The sequence below is a fragment of the Nycticebus coucang genome, chromosome 16 (assembly GCF_027406575.1).
Source record: "Nycticebus coucang isolate mNycCou1 chromosome 16, mNycCou1.pri, whole genome shotgun sequence".
NCBI lineage: Eukaryota > Metazoa > Chordata > Mammalia > Primates > Lorisidae > Nycticebus > Nycticebus coucang.
The window spans coordinates 1,778,305-1,794,826 of record NC_069795.1 but is presented as its reverse complement, the minus strand read 5'-3'; the positions used below and the strand labels follow the sequence as shown (position 1 = coordinate 1,794,826).

Here is a 16,522-nt window from a genome sequence, read left to right as displayed (position 1 = left end):
GGGCTCAAGCTATTCTCTTGCCTCAGCCTCTTGATTATCTGGGACTATAGGCGCCCAGCACAACACATGGCTATTTTTAGAGACGGGGTCTTGCTCTTGCTCAGGCTGGTCTCAAACTCCTGAGCTCATGAAATCTGCCCACCTTAGCCTCCCAATGTGCTAGGATTACAGGCGTGAGCCACCACACCTAGCCATACACACTCTTTCTCTTTAAAAATCTATTTTACCTGCCAAAATTATCAGGAGCAATGCAACAAATCTCCTTCCTGCAAGTTTTTTTGGCAGAGGTGATGGGGGGAGAGATAATAAGAGAGGGAGAGGCAGCAGGGAAGTGGTGAGGAAAGAACAGGCTCACAGCCCTCTCTCACTTGTCAGCGGAGACCACAGGGGCCAGGCTTTAAGGGTGAGGCTCCATGTCAGTTTCAGGGACTGGCTGTGAGACACTAAGGCCAGAAAAGAACAGCCTTGTCCAGCTCTACTTTTATTTTAAGGGGAAAACCAAAATCAAAGGAAAGGTTTCGTGAACGCACTGGTATTTGTATGATTCCAGAGCCTTCTCCCTTGGGGAACTCCTGGGAATTCTTCCCCCTCCTTGAGGCTTTCCAAAGTGCAAGCCATTCAGTATATTTGTCATAAGCCGGCACAAAGAGATAATTTCATTAGTATGATTAAAGGGTCAAATTAAAAACCAGTGGGGGTGGCGCCTATAGCTCAAGCAGCTAAGGAGGCAGCCACATACACCAGAGCTGGTGGGTTCGAATCCGGCCTGAGCCTGCCAAACAATGACAACTACAACCAAAAAGATAGCTGGGTGTTGTGGCGGGCGCCTGCGGTCCCAGCTACTCGGGAGGCTGAGGCAGGAGAATCGCTTAAGCCCAGGAGTTGGAGGTTACTGTGAGCTGTGATGCCACAGCACTCTACCCAGGGCTATAGCTTGAGGCTCTGTCTCAAAAAAAAAACAAAAACCAAAAAACCAGTGGGACACTCAGTCAGTGCAGGATACAGAAGACCAGCCCCACTGACAGCCCTTCCCCCGGCTGGGGCCCAAGCAGAGCCAAGGTGGAGCAGTTCTAAACACTGCTTGTGTTTACATTAATGCTAATCAGATGTGGAAAAGCTCTCCAGCCTGGCAGACGCACAATGGCCGACCCTGCACTGCACAAGTGTGCACTCAGCAAGGGGGATGACGACACTCTGGAGCCCCATCCCCACCCATGCCACACACACCAGAACACAGGACATGGAGGGCCAGCATTGGGGAAGGAAGGGCAAGGGCCACGCTGAATCAGGGGCAGAGCGGGCTCAAAGACAACAGCCTGACAACTTCAGAGAAGCCCAGAAGCCAGCACAGCCCTGCCCAGGCACAAAGAGGACTGCGGGGCAAAAGCACAGGAGGGCAGGCTCTGCCAGCTGCTGGACATCTAGCTACCCTCATAGCAGAGGAGCCGGGGCCTCGGAGCACCAGGAGAGCCTCACAGCTGGAGATGACCGGAGGCCTCAATGGACGGGAGAGGGACATCCCAGCCAAGGCAGAGCCAGCCCTGCGCACGCTCATCCAACAACGCCCCTCAGAAAGAGGTGACTGTTTACTGCTGCTCCTGGGCTCTGCTCTAACATCGTCTCCTCAGATGACTGAGACAAATTACAATGACATGATGTCCCTAGTAGGCAAGATCCTAAAATTCCACTAAACTATGACAGTTCCTTATACAAAGGGGGACTCCAAAAGGAATGTGCATTAGAAAAAGATTTTGGGGCAGCGCCTTTGGCTCAGTGAGTAGGGCACTGACCCCATATACGGAGGGTGGCAAGTTTGAACCTGGCCCTGGCCAAACTGCCACAAAAAAAAATAGCCAGGTGGCAGCGCCTGTGGCTCAGTGAGTAGGGCGCCGGCCCCATATGCCGAGGGTGGCGGGTTCAAACCCAGCCCCGGCCAAACTGCAACAAAAAAATAGCCGGGCGTTGTGGCGGGCGCCTGTAGTCCCAGCTGCTTGGGAGGCTGAGGCAGGAGAATTGCGTAAGGCCAAGAGTTAGAGGTTGCTGTGAGCCGTGTGACGCCATGGCACTCTACCCGAGGGCGGTACAGTGAGACTCTGTCTCTACAAAAAAAAAAAAAAAAAAAAAAAAAAAAAATAGCCAGGTATTGTGGCGGGTCCCAGCTACTCTGGAGGCTGAGGCAAGAGAATCGCCTAAGCCCAAGAGCTGGAGATTGCTGTGAGCTGTGACGCCATAGCACTCTATGAGGGTGACAAAATGAGACTCTGTCTCTTAAAAAAAAAAAAAAAGATTTTGAACTTTTCCAGATCAGATTTAGCCTGTTAACACAGTGATCTGAAGGAAGTGCAGCAGGCTCAGTCCTGGAGATGCTCTGAGGCCCTTGGCCACCAGGTCCAGACAAGGGAGGAGTCAGTTCCATCATACCTGGCACCATCATACAACCAAAAAACCTGGCCAGAAAACACCATTACTCTTTACGGACTTTTAATATCATGTAAGTAGGGGGAGTATAGATAATTTAATGTATATTTCCAATTCACTCCAATTAAATGAAAGGTTTACACTTGACACTCATGTCCATTCTGGCTACTTCAAAGTCTCCCCCTAGAATCTCCCCAAACAAGAACAATGTCTAGGAGACACGGTGAGAGGAACTACAGCCTCAGTTTCTGTGAATTTTCTGAAAAAGCAATGTTGCCTGTGACATTCAGAAGATGAGAGTTGAGTACTATGCACCCCGCAGATGGAGGGGCTGCACTCAGGACAAGGACAGGAGCTAGGGCACCAGCCACCCGGGGACACCCACGTTAAGGCTCAAATGAGATGACAAACAGCTGCACACAGGCCATTCTGGAAGCTTTTATACCGTGTGAGCAAACAAGCATCCAAGAAAGCACACATGCTGAAGAAGCCCAGTGAGATGCAGGGCTCCGCCTCTGGCGCTCTGGGCAGTGGAGAGAGCTGACCACAGCACCACCCACAACGATGCTGAACCCACAGGACAGAACCCGCAGCCCAAATCCTCAGCTGCATCTCACTTGGCATTAACGAGGACCAAGACAGCCTGGTGTCAAAGCCCAGCCCAACCGACTGAAAAGGAAACAATTCTCACCATATTTTTTTCTGATTTCATCATGTCTTGACTTCATCTCTGCTCGCCTAAGAAAGAAAAGAAAGAAAGATTGTGGGCGGTGCCTGTGGCTCAAGGAGTACGGCACCGGCCGCATATGCCGGAGGTGGTAGGTTCATAAACCCAGCCCCGGCCAAAAAAAAAAAAAAAAAAAAAAAGAAAGAAAGATTGTTAGCACCAAAGTACAAAGTACAACATAACATCAAAGCCACGCTCTGCAGTCTCCTTCAGCAGAGGCTGCAAGATCCTTCCAGTGGCCTCCCCCCAGTTCCCAAAATGAGACAGGATGGGGGTAGGCTTGGCTATGAGGCCACATCCCTGTCAGGGCAGGGCAGTGGCAAACAGTCTTCAGAGCTGCTCCAAAATATTGTCCTATTCTTTTCAGTAAAAGCAATTAAAATCCCAATACAGTAATTTTTAAAGTTTTTTCATATAAAGAAAATGCACTTTTTAAGTTTCAAGCTAGATTCCAAAGATGGTTAGGAAAAGGCAATCGTCAGCCTTCATTTAGTAGCACATGACCTCAAGGTGACCACATGGAAGGTCTGTCCAGCCTCTAACCTCACCAGCTGCCAGTCCCACCAGTCAGCCCTTTTGTTCCTCCCTTTGTCCAGGTGTGGATGATACAAGCCACCTCAGCTGCCCCCAGGGCTGCCAGACAGCCCCTGCAACACACTCAGGACAGTGCTGTGTCAGAGACTGGTGATGCCAGACCCAACTCCGCCACGGGCAGATCCTGCCCAGTGCTGTCCCCTCTCCGCCACTTTGCAGTTAAAACAAACAGCTGTTAAAGTGCAAACACAGGTGTTTTGCCTGCCAGTCACCAGCAGCTGCAACCCTAGTTCTCCAACTGGAGAACATGGGACATGGGCAAGGGAGCATAAACAAGCTGGGCACCCAGGGCCCACCACACGCACTTTCTCCTCACTTTCCTACAGCCGGGAAATTCCATGGATACTGAACACACTCTTAATTCTTTTTTTAATTTCTTTTTTATTTTATTTTTATTAAATCATAGCTGTGTACATTAATGCAATCATGGGGTACGTGCTAGTTTTATACACAATTTGAAATATTTTCATCAAACTGGTTAACATAGCCTTCATGGCATTTTCTTAGTTATTGTGTTAAGACATTTATATTCTATATTTAGTAAGTTTCACATGTACTCCTGTAAGACGCACCATAGGTTGTGGTCCCACTAATTACCCTCCCTCACATTCTTAATTTTTAAAACCTAATAAAACTCAAGACTTATTTCCATGGCCTTCCAAAACTTCCACGTGGAAGGCCGAGGCCTCACCTCTCCTCCTGCCGCATCCGCCGCTCTTCCTGCTCTCTCATTGCCTTCTCGTCACTCTTGTCCAGTTTCCGACCCCTTTTCCTCCGGCAGCAGCAGCAGCAGCAGATAGCAATACCCAGAAGAAGAGCTGCCCCCACCACTGACATGGTAATAATCAATGCTTCAAAGTTCACTGGAAAAGCAAGCAAGCTGAGTGAGACTGATGTCGAGCATAGAACCTGCCACTGTGGAGAACGATCTCAGAGCACCCAGATGCTGGCTCCAAGGGCTTGCAGAGCCCATGGCTGTGCCCCTATGACAGGGTCCCAGGATGGCTCTCTTGGAATCTTTCCTTTTTTTTTTTTTGAGACAGTCTCACTTTATCACCCTCGGTAAAGTGCTGTGGCATCGCAGCTCACAGCAACCTCCAACTCCTGGACTTAGGTGATTCTCTTGCCTCAGCATCCCAAGTAGCTGGGACTACAGGAACCCGTCACAATGCCTGGCTATTTTTTGTTGCAGTTTGGCCGGGGCCAGGTTCGAACTCACCACCCCTGGTATATGGGGCCAGCACTCTACCCACTGAGCCACAGGTGCCGCCCGACTCTTGGGAGTCTTTCAACCACATATATGTGACTTACAATTTATGGGTAACTCCAATGAATTTAAGTGATAAGACAGTTTTTCTCACTTAATACTTAAGTTTTTCATGCCTTTAATCCCAGCACTCTGGGAGGCGAGGTGGGTGGATTGTTTGAGCTCAGAAGTTGGAGAACAGCTTGAGCAAGAGCGAGAGTCCATCTCTAAAAAATAGCCGGGTGTTGTGGTGTGCAACTGCAGTCTCAGCTACCAAAGAGACTGAGGCAGAAGGATCACTTGAGCCCAGGAATTTGAGTTGCTGTGAGCTGTGACACCATGGCACTCTACTCAGGGCAACAAAGTGAGATTCTGTCTCGAAAAAATAAAAAAATACGGGGGAGGAACAAGATGGCAGCTGAGTAACAGCTTCCTTGCAACTGGGCACAGTGAGACTAGGGAGAGAAGACTCCAGGCATCTCCGGCTGGTGGGATCTGCCCAGAAACATCCCTCTGGGGACATAGGGAGTCAGTGAGAGACTTCTGAATGCCACGAGGAGGACAAAAGCAGTGGAGAACTGGCAAGTGGTTGCGTGTGTTCAGTCTAATCCTGCCGGTGGCTGTGAGTACAGCAGCAGTGAGACTGCAAACTGGAAAGGCCTTACCTGTGAGCTGCTTTGGTTTCTTTGGACTTGGCACTCAGTTGAACTACCTTGAGAGAACTTGGGCAAGAGTGTGGAGGACTTTAAGCATTGTCTAGGGCCCTATTACTGAGCCACTGAACCACCAAGCCCGGCTGTGGGTCATGCATAGCCATTGCGGGAGAAGTACCCCAGCAAGCTCTGCCCTCAGGGTTGCAGAGAAGGATGGGGCGGGAGCTAGTAATCTAGTGACTGAGGAGCCTAAAGGCAGGGACTGAGACGCCTTACAGCCTTAGCTCTTGGGGGCATAGAGTGAGACAGGTTTTGTCACACTGGGTAAGTGGACAGCCACTTCGGGAGTGATCCCAGTGACAAGTGCTTTCCTGGGAAAGCTTCTGCTTAGCCAATAAGTGGGCTGAGGAGAGATTTAGGCTCTCTACCCTGTGGGGTTTGAGAAATCAGCAGAGGCCTCCAGTCTCCATCTCGTACAGCCATATCAGCATTGTGATTAACATCTCATACCCCAGAAGATCACCTGTTGCTCAGACAATATTCAGCAAGATACATATACATACTGCTTTGTTTTTTTTTTTAAATTTCAACATTTTCCCTCTAGATTTTTCTTTTCTTTCTTTATTTTTTTAGTTTAAACATAATTTTCCATTGTTGCCTTCTTTAACAATTAGAACTTTTTGCTAGTGTTTCTACCCCTATTATTTGTTTTTTTTTTCCCCCCAGTTTTATCCTGTAAAGTTTCCTGTTTGCTTGTTTTGGTTTGATTTATGGCATTTATGGCATTTTTGTCTTTCCTCTCTACTTGGTGGAGGTGGGGTACTGTGTACAAACAGGCTAGCAAAGAATGGCTGACCTCAAGGGAACCACACAACCTGGCACCCCCAGAGGTTGGGGTTTTTTAGGTTGAGTCAAAGTACCCTACTGTACACCTATATTGATCTGTCTCCCTCTTTCTGTGCCTCTCTTCTTTTTGTCAATATTCCCTTTTACTCACCCCCTTACCTTTCTCTTTTTTCTTCCCCCCAACCCCTTGCTCTTCAATCTTCTCATCCTTCTGGTCCTGTATCAAAACTCTTCGAAACCCTAGTCCAGAGGCACAGTAAATTAAACAGCAAGAGGAAGTAAAAGGAAAATTAGGGCAAAGAAACAGATACAAGAAAACACTCATGAGGAAGAATCAGCAGAAAAATCCTGGCAACATGAAAAACCAGTCCAGAGCAACCCCTCCAAGGGACTGTGAGGTAGCTACTACAGAGGATTCCACCTAGGAAGAAATGTAAGAAATGACAGAAAGGGCATTTAGAATATAGGTGATGAAAACAATGAAGGAAATGATGGAAACAATGAAGGAAACTGCTGACAAAGTGGAAAATAACCAAAAGGAAATCCAAAAACAGAATCAAATAAGAGATGAACAATATGAAGACTACAGAAAGGATATAGCAGAGTAGAAGGAACTGAAGCAGCCAATTAGGGAACTTAAAAATGCAATAGAAAGTATCAACAGATTAGAACATGCAAAAGAAAGAATCTCAGAGGTAGAGGACAAAGCTCTTGAGATAACTCAGATAGTTAAAGAGGCAGAAAAAAAGAGAGAAAGCAGCCGGGCGGTGGCTCACGCCTGTAATCCCAGCACTGTGGGAGGCTGAGGAGGGAGAATCGCTTGAGCTCAGGAGTTCGAGACTCGCCTGAGCGACAGTGAGACCCCGACTCATGAAAAAAAATGGAAAAACCCAGCCGGGTGCCGTGGCAAGCGCCTGTAATCCCAGCGGCTTCCGGAGGCTGAGGCAGCGGAGTGCCTGCAGCCCAAGTCTGAGGTTGTGGTGAGCTACCACACGCACTGCACTCTGCTCAGGGGCATAGAGTGGGACCCTGTCTCAACAAAAAAAAAAGAGAGAGAAAGCAGAACGTTCGCTGACAGAATTAGGGGACTTTATGAAGTGTTCAAACATACGAGTTGTAGGAATCCCAGAAGGGGAAGAAGAATGCCCCAGGGGAATGGAAGCCATACTAGAGAATATTATAAATGAAAATGTCCCAAATATCACCAAAGATTCTGACACACTCCTTTCAGAGGAATATCGGACCCCAGGTCACCTCAACTCTAACCAAGCTTCTCCAAGACACATTGTGATGAACCTGTCCAAAGTCAAGACAAAAGAAAAGATTCTTCAAGCAGCCAGAAGTAAGCGCCAGTTGACCTACAGGGGCAAATCCATCAGGGTGACTGCAGACTTCTCTAATGAAACTTTTCAAACAAGACAGTGGTCATCGACCTTTAATCTACTTAAACAGAATAATTTCCAGCCCAGAATTCTGTACCCTGCTAAGCTAAGCTTTAACAGACAGAGAAATCAAAGCATTTACTGATATACAAACATTGAAGAAATTCGCCACAACAAGACCAGCTCTACAGGAAATACTTCAACCTGTTCTACACACTGACCATCACAATGGATCAACAGCAAAGTAAGAACTCAGAAATTAAAGGACAGAGCCTAAGTTCCACAGTGATGCAAAAGATAAAACTAAGCAATGGACTCTCACAAAATAAGATGAATAGAACACTACCACACTAATGGCTTGAATTCCCCACTGAAGAGGCATAGATTGGCTGACTGAATTAAAAACACAAGCCATCCATTTGCTGTCTGCCAGGAAACACACCTAGTTTCAAAAGACATATTAAAACTCCGAGTTAAGGGTTAAAAGACAATTTTTCAGGCAAACAGATTCAGAAGAAAAGAGAAGTTGCAATTTTATTTTCAGATACATGTGGATTTAAAGCAACTAAAGTCAAAAAAGACAAAGATGGTCACTTTACATTGGTCAAGGGAAAAATACAACGAGAAGATGTTTCAATTCTAAATATTTATGTATCCAACTTCAATGCTCCCAGACTCTTCAAACAGACTTTACTCAGTCCGAGCAATATGATATCCTGTAACACCATAATAACAGGGCACTTTAACACTCCTCTTACAGAGCTGGACAGATCCTCTAAACAGAAATCAAACAAAGATATAAGGGACTTAAATGAGACCCTAGAACAACTGTGCTTGATAGACACATATAGAACACTCCATCCCAAAGATAAAGAATATACATTCTTCTCATCATCCCATGGAACATTCTCCAAAACTGATCATATCCTAGGACACAAAACAAACCTCAAAAGAATCAAAAGAATTGAAATTTTACCTTGTATCTTCTCAGACCACAAGGCAGTAAAGGTGGAACTCAAATCCAACAAAAACGTTCAACTCCACACAAAGGCATGGAGATTAAATAACCTTCTGTTGAATGAAACATGGCTGCAGGAAGAAATAAAAGGAAATCATTAACTTCCTTGAGCATAACAACAATGAAGACACAAGCTACCAAAACCTGTGGGATACTGCAAAAGCAGTTCTGAGAGGAAAAATTTGTCGTTTTAAATGCCTACATTCGAAAAACAGAAAGAGAGCACGTCAACAAACTCACAAGTCATCTTATGGGATTGGAAAAAGAACAATCTAGCCTAAACCCAGAAGAAAAGAAATATCCAAAATTAAATCAGAGATCAATGAAATTGAAAACAAAAGAATCGTTCAGAAAATTTATGAAACAAGGAGTTGATTTTTTGAAAAAAAAAAAAAAAAGAAAAAACGAATATAATAGTAAATCTTTGACCAGACTAACTAGAAATAGAAAAGTAAAATCTCTAGTAAGCTCAATCACAAGTGATAAAGGGGAAATAACTGATGCCACAGAGATACAAAAGATCATCTCTGAATACTACCAGAAACTCTATACCCAGAAATTTGACAATGTGAAGGAAATGGATCAATATTTGGAATCACACCCTCTCCTTAGACTTAGCCAGGAAGAAATAGAGCTCCTGAACAGACCAATTTCAAGCATTGAGATTAAAGAAACAATAAAAAAGCTTCCAACAAAAAAAATGCCCTGGTCCAGATGGCTTCACACCAGAATTCTATCAAACCTTCAAGGAAGAGCTTATTCCTGTACTGCAGAAATTATTCCAAAAAATTGAGGAGGAAGGAATCTTCCCCAACACGTTCTACGAAGCAAACATCACCCTGATACCAAAACCAGGAAAAACCCCAAATAAAAAGGAGAATTTCAGACCAATTTCACTCATGAATATAGATGCAAAAATTCTCAACAAAATCCTAGCCAATAGATTACAGCTTATCATCAAAAAAGTCATACATTATGATCACGTAGGTTTCATCCCAGGAATGCAAGGCTGGTTTAACATATGCAAGTCCATAAACATTATCCATCATATTAACAGAGGCAAAAATAAAGATCATATGATCCTCTCAATAGATGCAGAAAAAGCATTTGATAAAATCCAGCATCCTTTTCTAATTAGAACACTGAAGAGTACAGGCATAGGTGGCACATTTCTAAAACCGATTGAAGCTATCTATGATAAACCCACAGCTAATACTTTACTGAATGGAGTAAAACTGAAAGCTTTTCCTCTTAGAACTGGAACCAGACAAGGTTGTCCTCTGTCACCATTACTATCCAACACAGTGCTGGAAGTTCTAGCCAATATAATTAGGCAAGACAAGGAAACAAAGGGCATCGAAATGGGAGCAGAGGAGGTCAAACTCTCCCTCTTTGCTGACAATATGATCTTATACTTAGAGAACCCCAAAGACTCAACCACAAGACTCCTGGAAATCATCAAAAAATACAGTAATGTCTCAGGATATAAGATCAGTGTCCACAAGTCAGCAGCCTTTGTACACAGCAACAACAGTCAAGATGAGAGGCTAATTAAGGACACAACTCCCTTTACCATACCTTCAAAGAAAATGAAATACCTAGGAATATACCTAACAAAAGAGGTGAAAGACCTCTATAAAGAAAATTATGAAATCCTCAGAAAGGAAATAGCAGAGGATATTAACAAATGAAAGAGCATGCTCATGGCTGGGAGGAATCAACATTGTTAAAATGTCTATACTTCCCAAAGCAATCTACCGATTCAATGCCATCCCTATTAAAATACCAACATCGTACTTTCAAGACTTGGAAAAAATGATTCTGCATTTTGTATGGAACCAGAAAAAAACCCATATAGCTAAGGCAGTTCTTAGTAATAAAAATAAAGCTGGGGCATCACCATACCAGATTTTAGGCTGTACTACAAAGCCACAGTGATCAAGACAGCATGGTACTGGCACAAAAATAGACATTGACATTTGGAATCAAATAGAAAACCAGGAAATGAAACTAGCATCTTACAACCACCTAATCTTTGATAAACAAAACAAGAACATACCTTGGGGGAAAGATTCCCTATTCAATAAATGGTGCTGGGAAAACTGGATATCCACATGTAAAAGACTGAAACTGGACCCACACCTTTCTCCACTCACAAAAATTGATTCAAGATGGAAAAGGACTTAAATTTAATGCATGAAACAACAAAAATCCTCAAAGAAAGCATAGGAAAAACATTGGAAGATATTGGCCTGGGGAAAGACCTCATGAAGATGACTGCCGTGGCAATTGCAACAACAACAAAAATAAACAAATGGGACTTAATTAAACCGAAAAGCTTCTGTACAGCTGAGACAACAACCAAAGCAAAAAGACAATCTACATAATGGGAAAGGATATTTGCATATTTTGAATCAGACAAAAGCTTGATAACTAGGATCTATAGAGAACTCGAATCAATCCACATGAAAAAAGCCAACAATCCCATATGTCAATGGGCAAGAGACATGAATAGAATCTTCTCTAAAGAAGACAGACGAATGGCTAACAAATGTAGAAAAAAATGCTCATCATCCCTATTTATTAGAGAAATGCAAATCAAAACCACCCTGAGATACCATCTAACCCCAGTGAGAATGGCCCACATCACAAAATCTCAAAACTGCAGATGCTGGCGTGGATATGGAGAGAAGGGAACACTTTTACACTGGTGGTGGGACTGCAAACTAATACAACCTTTTTGGAAGTATGAAGAACCCTCAAAAAACTCAAGTTAGACCTCCCAATTGAACCTGTAATCCCATTACTGGGCATCTACCCAGAAGGAAAAAAGTCCTTTTATCATAAGGACACTTGCACTAGACTGTTTATTGCAGCTCAATTTACAATCGCCAAAATGTGGAAACAGCCTAAATGCCCACCAACCCAGGAATGGATTAACAAGCTGTGGTGTATGTATACCATGGAATACTATTCAGCTATTAAAAAAAACGGAGACTTTACAGCCTTTGTATTAATCTGGATGGAAGTGGAACACATTGTTCTTAGTAAAGCATTACAAAAATGGAGAACCATGAATCCTATGTACTCGATTTTGATATGAGGACAATTAATGACATGGTGGGGGTGGGGGAAGAGGAGAGCAGAGAGAGAAAGGAGGAGGGAGGGGCTGGGGGGAAGGAAAAGCAGAGAGAGGGAAGGAGGGAGAAGGGTGGGGTCTTGGTGTGTGCCACACATTTTGGGGGCAAGACACAATTGTAAGAGGGACTTTACCTAACAAATGCAATCAGTGTAACCTGGTTTCTTGTACACTCAATGAATCTCCAACAATTAAAAAAAAAGTATAATTATATTCAAATAAAGTATAACTTTATTCAAAAGTATAATTAAAAAAAAAAAACGAAAAATATAAAAATAAAATAAAAATAAAAGATGTTTGGCCCAGTGCCTGTAGCACAGTGTTTACAGCGCCAGCCACATAAACAGAGGCTGTTGGGTTCGAACCAGACCCAGGCCAGTTAAACAACAATGACAACTGCAACAAAAAATAGCCAGGCATCGTGGTGGGCGCCTGTAGTCCCAGCTGTTTCGTGAGGCTGAGGCAAGAGAATCGCTTCAGCCCAAGAGTTTGAGGTTGCTGAGAGCTGTGATGCTACAGCACTCTACCCAGGGTGACAAAGTGGGACTCTGTCTCAAAAAAAAAAAAGTTTGAAGCCTGAGAACAGTTAAGAGAAACCAGAAAGAAAAATAATTCTAAGCAGCTTATTCATAAGTCATAATTCAGCATAAGTCATTCTAAACTCTTAATTTAGTGGAACTCATGGAAATGGAGGTGAAGCCTGACATTTGATGCATATACATATGTATGCATTTGTTTTTTGAGACAGAGTCCCACTCTGTCACCATGAATAGATTGCCGTGGCATCATAGCTCACAGCAACCTCAGACTCCTGGGTTCAAGAGATCCTCTTGCCTCAACCTCCTGAGTAGCTGGAACTACAGGCACCTGCCACAATGCTCGATTAATTTTTCTATTTTAGTACAGATGGGGTCTTGCTCTTGCTCAGGCTGGTCTGGAACTCCTGAAATCAAATGATCTACCTGCCTTAGCTTCCCAAAGTGTGAGGGTTACACGTGTGAGCCACTGCATCCAGCCTTATTTATTATTTAAACCAAAGTCCAGAATATTACTATCAGCCAGGCACAGTGGCTCATGCCTGTAATCCTGGCAATCTGGGAGGTAGAGGTGGGAGGTTAGCTTGAACTTAGAAGTTCAAGAACAGCCTGAGCAAGAGCAAAACCCTCTTTCTACTAAATATAGAAAAATTAGCCAGGTGTTGTAGCTGGCACCTGTAATCCCAGCTACTCAGGAGGCTGAGGCAGGAGGATCACCTGAGCCCAGGAGTTGGAGGCTGCAGTGAGCTATGATGATGCCACTGCACTCTAGTGCTGGTGAGAGTAAGACCCTGCCTCAAAAAAAAAAAAAAAGCCTATTACAGTTATTCCCAAGACAAATTTCTTTTGGGGCACACATGGATCACCAAAAAGAGTGACCCTAGAAGAGAGGACCAAGCCATGGGACAACATGGGGGCATCTTCAAAGATGAGCATCTTTTGATATTGTGGGGTTTGAAGATGGCTGACTAATCAGTATCACATGGTATCATGACATCCTGTTGAAACCAAACTTCACAAGTACAAAGTTAAAAGAAGTTTTACGATTCTTTTCCACTTCCTCTTAAAGATCTATGAATTAAAACCAGTCAAGTCATTTTCCATTCAATTCAAACCAGAGCCAGTAAGAACACCCTAACGCTGCTTAGTTAAACCAGCTCACTGGAGACAGCTTCACTTCCCAGCAGTGGTGTCACCATATGATTCCATTTGTTTTTAACTAAAGTTAAACATGTGCCACCACCTACAGTACTCTAACCTCCCAGGTCCCTGGGCTGCTGTGGGCTGGGAAGGTGAGCCTTCTGCAAGGTCCCTGGGATATGGCTAGAGAGGCTGACGCCCAGTCTTCTGCTTGACTCACTCACTCTGCCTGCAATGGACCCCGGACACACTTCCTAGCAGCTGCTCTTTCAACAGAACTCATCTTTAAGATCAAGAGGTGGGCGGTGCCTGTGGCTCAAGGACTAGGGCTCCGGCCCCATATACTGGAGGTGGTGGGTTCAAACCTGGCACCAGCCAAAAAAAAAAAAAAAAAAAAAAATCAAGGGGTATCATCATATTTGATCAAATGCCTCTTATGCTTGTTTAGTCACTTGTCTTTTCCTACTTTGACCTGTTCTGCAAGTGGAGAATTGCAAAAATAGTACTTAATAGGCAGAGTTAGTAAAAAGGCCCTTATTCTCTCATATGGTATAATTTTTGGACTAGAGAATCCTGAAAAACAAACTTAAAATACCAATTAGGTCAACAAAATAGCTGGCTCTAAAACGTATCTATCTACCCTCCAAAATCACTTTTCTGATTAGTAATTAATTTCTAACAAGTTACAAAATAAAAACACATCACAATGGGAAACAAAACTTGGGCTTTCTATGTTAGTTCCGCAGGGCAACTCTACCAGATGATACAAACATGACCTGAAAGAAGGAGTGACACCTAGTTTCTAGACAGAAAGCCAAAACTGTAAAGATCTTGTTTTTCCCCAAAGGAACATGTATTTTATTTTTTTCCTTAATTAGGCCTAGGCAGGTTCAGACTCGTCATCCCCAGTCTGCAGGGCCAGTTTGCTCTACTGACTGAGCTATGATGCCCAGATTGAACCTGTGTTTTAGAGCATTACAATTAGAACACAAAAATAACTTTGCCTAGGACTAGATAAAATGGTTCTACAGTTATCTGTAAGGCCTACAGCATAAGGCCTAAATTTACTATCATGTGCTGCCATGACATCTGGGCAACAAAAGAAGCCTGCGTGGCCCAACCATAGTTCTCCTCCCCACCTTGCTCCTGCCAGTAGGGTCCCCAGTCAAGCAAATGTCCATAGCTCCCGTCTGTCACCCAGTAGCAGACTGCAGTCCCCTCCGCCCTCAGGACTGAGCAAACAAGCCAAGGGCACCCGCCCTGGAGATCAGGGCACTCTACCTCCTGCTACAAGGCTGCACCAGTGGCTCCCCTGTGTGGTGCAGTGTGCCCTCACCTGGGCTGGGACTGCCTGTGACTAACAAGCACTGCTGTCTATCTCACTGGTCCAGGGTGTCATGTATTGGGCCACCCCTATCACCTTGGATGGGAGTTTCATTTCACAAGAGAGTGAGCAGAACCACCTACCACTTGAAGAGGTGCTCAACATCATTAGTCAGAGACATGCAATTTAAAACTACAATTAGATGGCTAGGCGTCTGTAGCTCAAGTGGCTACAGCACCAGCCACATACACCAGAGCTGGTGGGTTCAAATCCAGCCCGGGCCTGCCAAACAACAAGGACAACTCCAACCAAAAAATAGCCAGGTGTTGTGGCGGGCACCTGTAGTCCCAGCTACTTGGGAGGCTGAGGCAAGAGAATCTCTTACGCCCAGAGTTGGAGGTTGCTGCGAGCTATGACACCACGACACTCTACCCAGTGCGATAGCTTGAGGCTCTGTCTTAAACACACACACACAAAATTAGACAGTACAGCACACCCAGCAGATGGACTAAAATTACAACGACTGGACACTCAGAGTGGTGGCAGGATGTGGAGCAGTTGGACGTCACCCCAGTGCTCAGAGGAGCGACTGCAGACACATCTGGCAGACGCACTGAGCCCCGAATGCTGTGGCCCGGCTACCCCACTCGGCAGTCAGGGCCCAGCGGAAATGAGCACCTGTGCTAACGCCAACACGAGAACACGTACAGTGGCACCAGGAACACTCAGCGCCATCAGCATAAAACAGACAAACAACTCTTGAACGCCTCACAACGAGGTCACCAGGTGAACAAACGGCCTGCATGAGTCTCAGACACACACTGGGCAAAAGCCAGACATAATATTGTATTATTTTCTTCCTATAAAGACCAGGCAACACCAGTCTGTGGTGACAGAGGTCAGTCAGGGACAGCCACGGGGGCCTGACAGGAGTGGACCTGCTGGGAGCACAGGAACATCCTACGGTATTTGGCCTGAGTGGTGCTAACTTGAATATGCACGGGAGTAGACACACGTGCACATCCTGTGTGTGAACTGTCGTCTACACAGAGACTTAAGACATGTGCACTGCACCTTAATAACAGGAACTCAAAATGTCCAGCCTCCCTGGTCCGGGAGCTGTGTGTGGAAGTCAGTAAAGGAAGGCTCCACAGAGCAGACAGCGGCAGGAATGCACATAGCGCAGCCAGGCCCAGGGGAGCCTCTTTGGTTGAGGCTGGCAGAGAGAATGGCCAGCTGGGCAGGTATAATAGGTGTGCACTCACACATACACCTCCTGCACAGATAACTCACAATTACAACTGTTCACTCCCCCAACCCCAGACAACTGCTGAATTCCCTGGAGTCTTGACACCAGAAATAAGTTCTTTCAGATGGAGGCTGTGACGGATTTTGAGATGAAAATCAATTAGAAAAAAGATAAAGAATAAGCTGCAGAGGGGTCCAAGATACAAAACACAAAAAGAATGATCAAAGGACTCTAAGAAGATATTGGCTCG

The 16,522-nt window shown here is 44.8% G+C and overlaps 1 protein-coding gene across 1 annotated transcript in view; it reads right to left on the bottom strand.

Moving 5' to 3' along the window:
• Positions 1-16,522, bottom strand: part of PTTG1IP (PTTG1 interacting protein) — a 32,580-nt gene that overhangs the window by 1,508 nt on the left and 14,550 nt on the right. Inside the window, exons 4-5 of the mRNA XM_053564468.1 lie at positions 4,431-4,602; positions 3,110-3,156 (exon numbers count right to left, since the gene is read on the bottom strand). Of these exons, the coding sequence (XP_053420443.1) occupies positions 3,110-3,156; positions 4,431-4,602 (219 nt within the window). The remainder of the gene's footprint in view (positions 1-3,109; positions 3,157-4,430; positions 4,603-16,522) is intronic.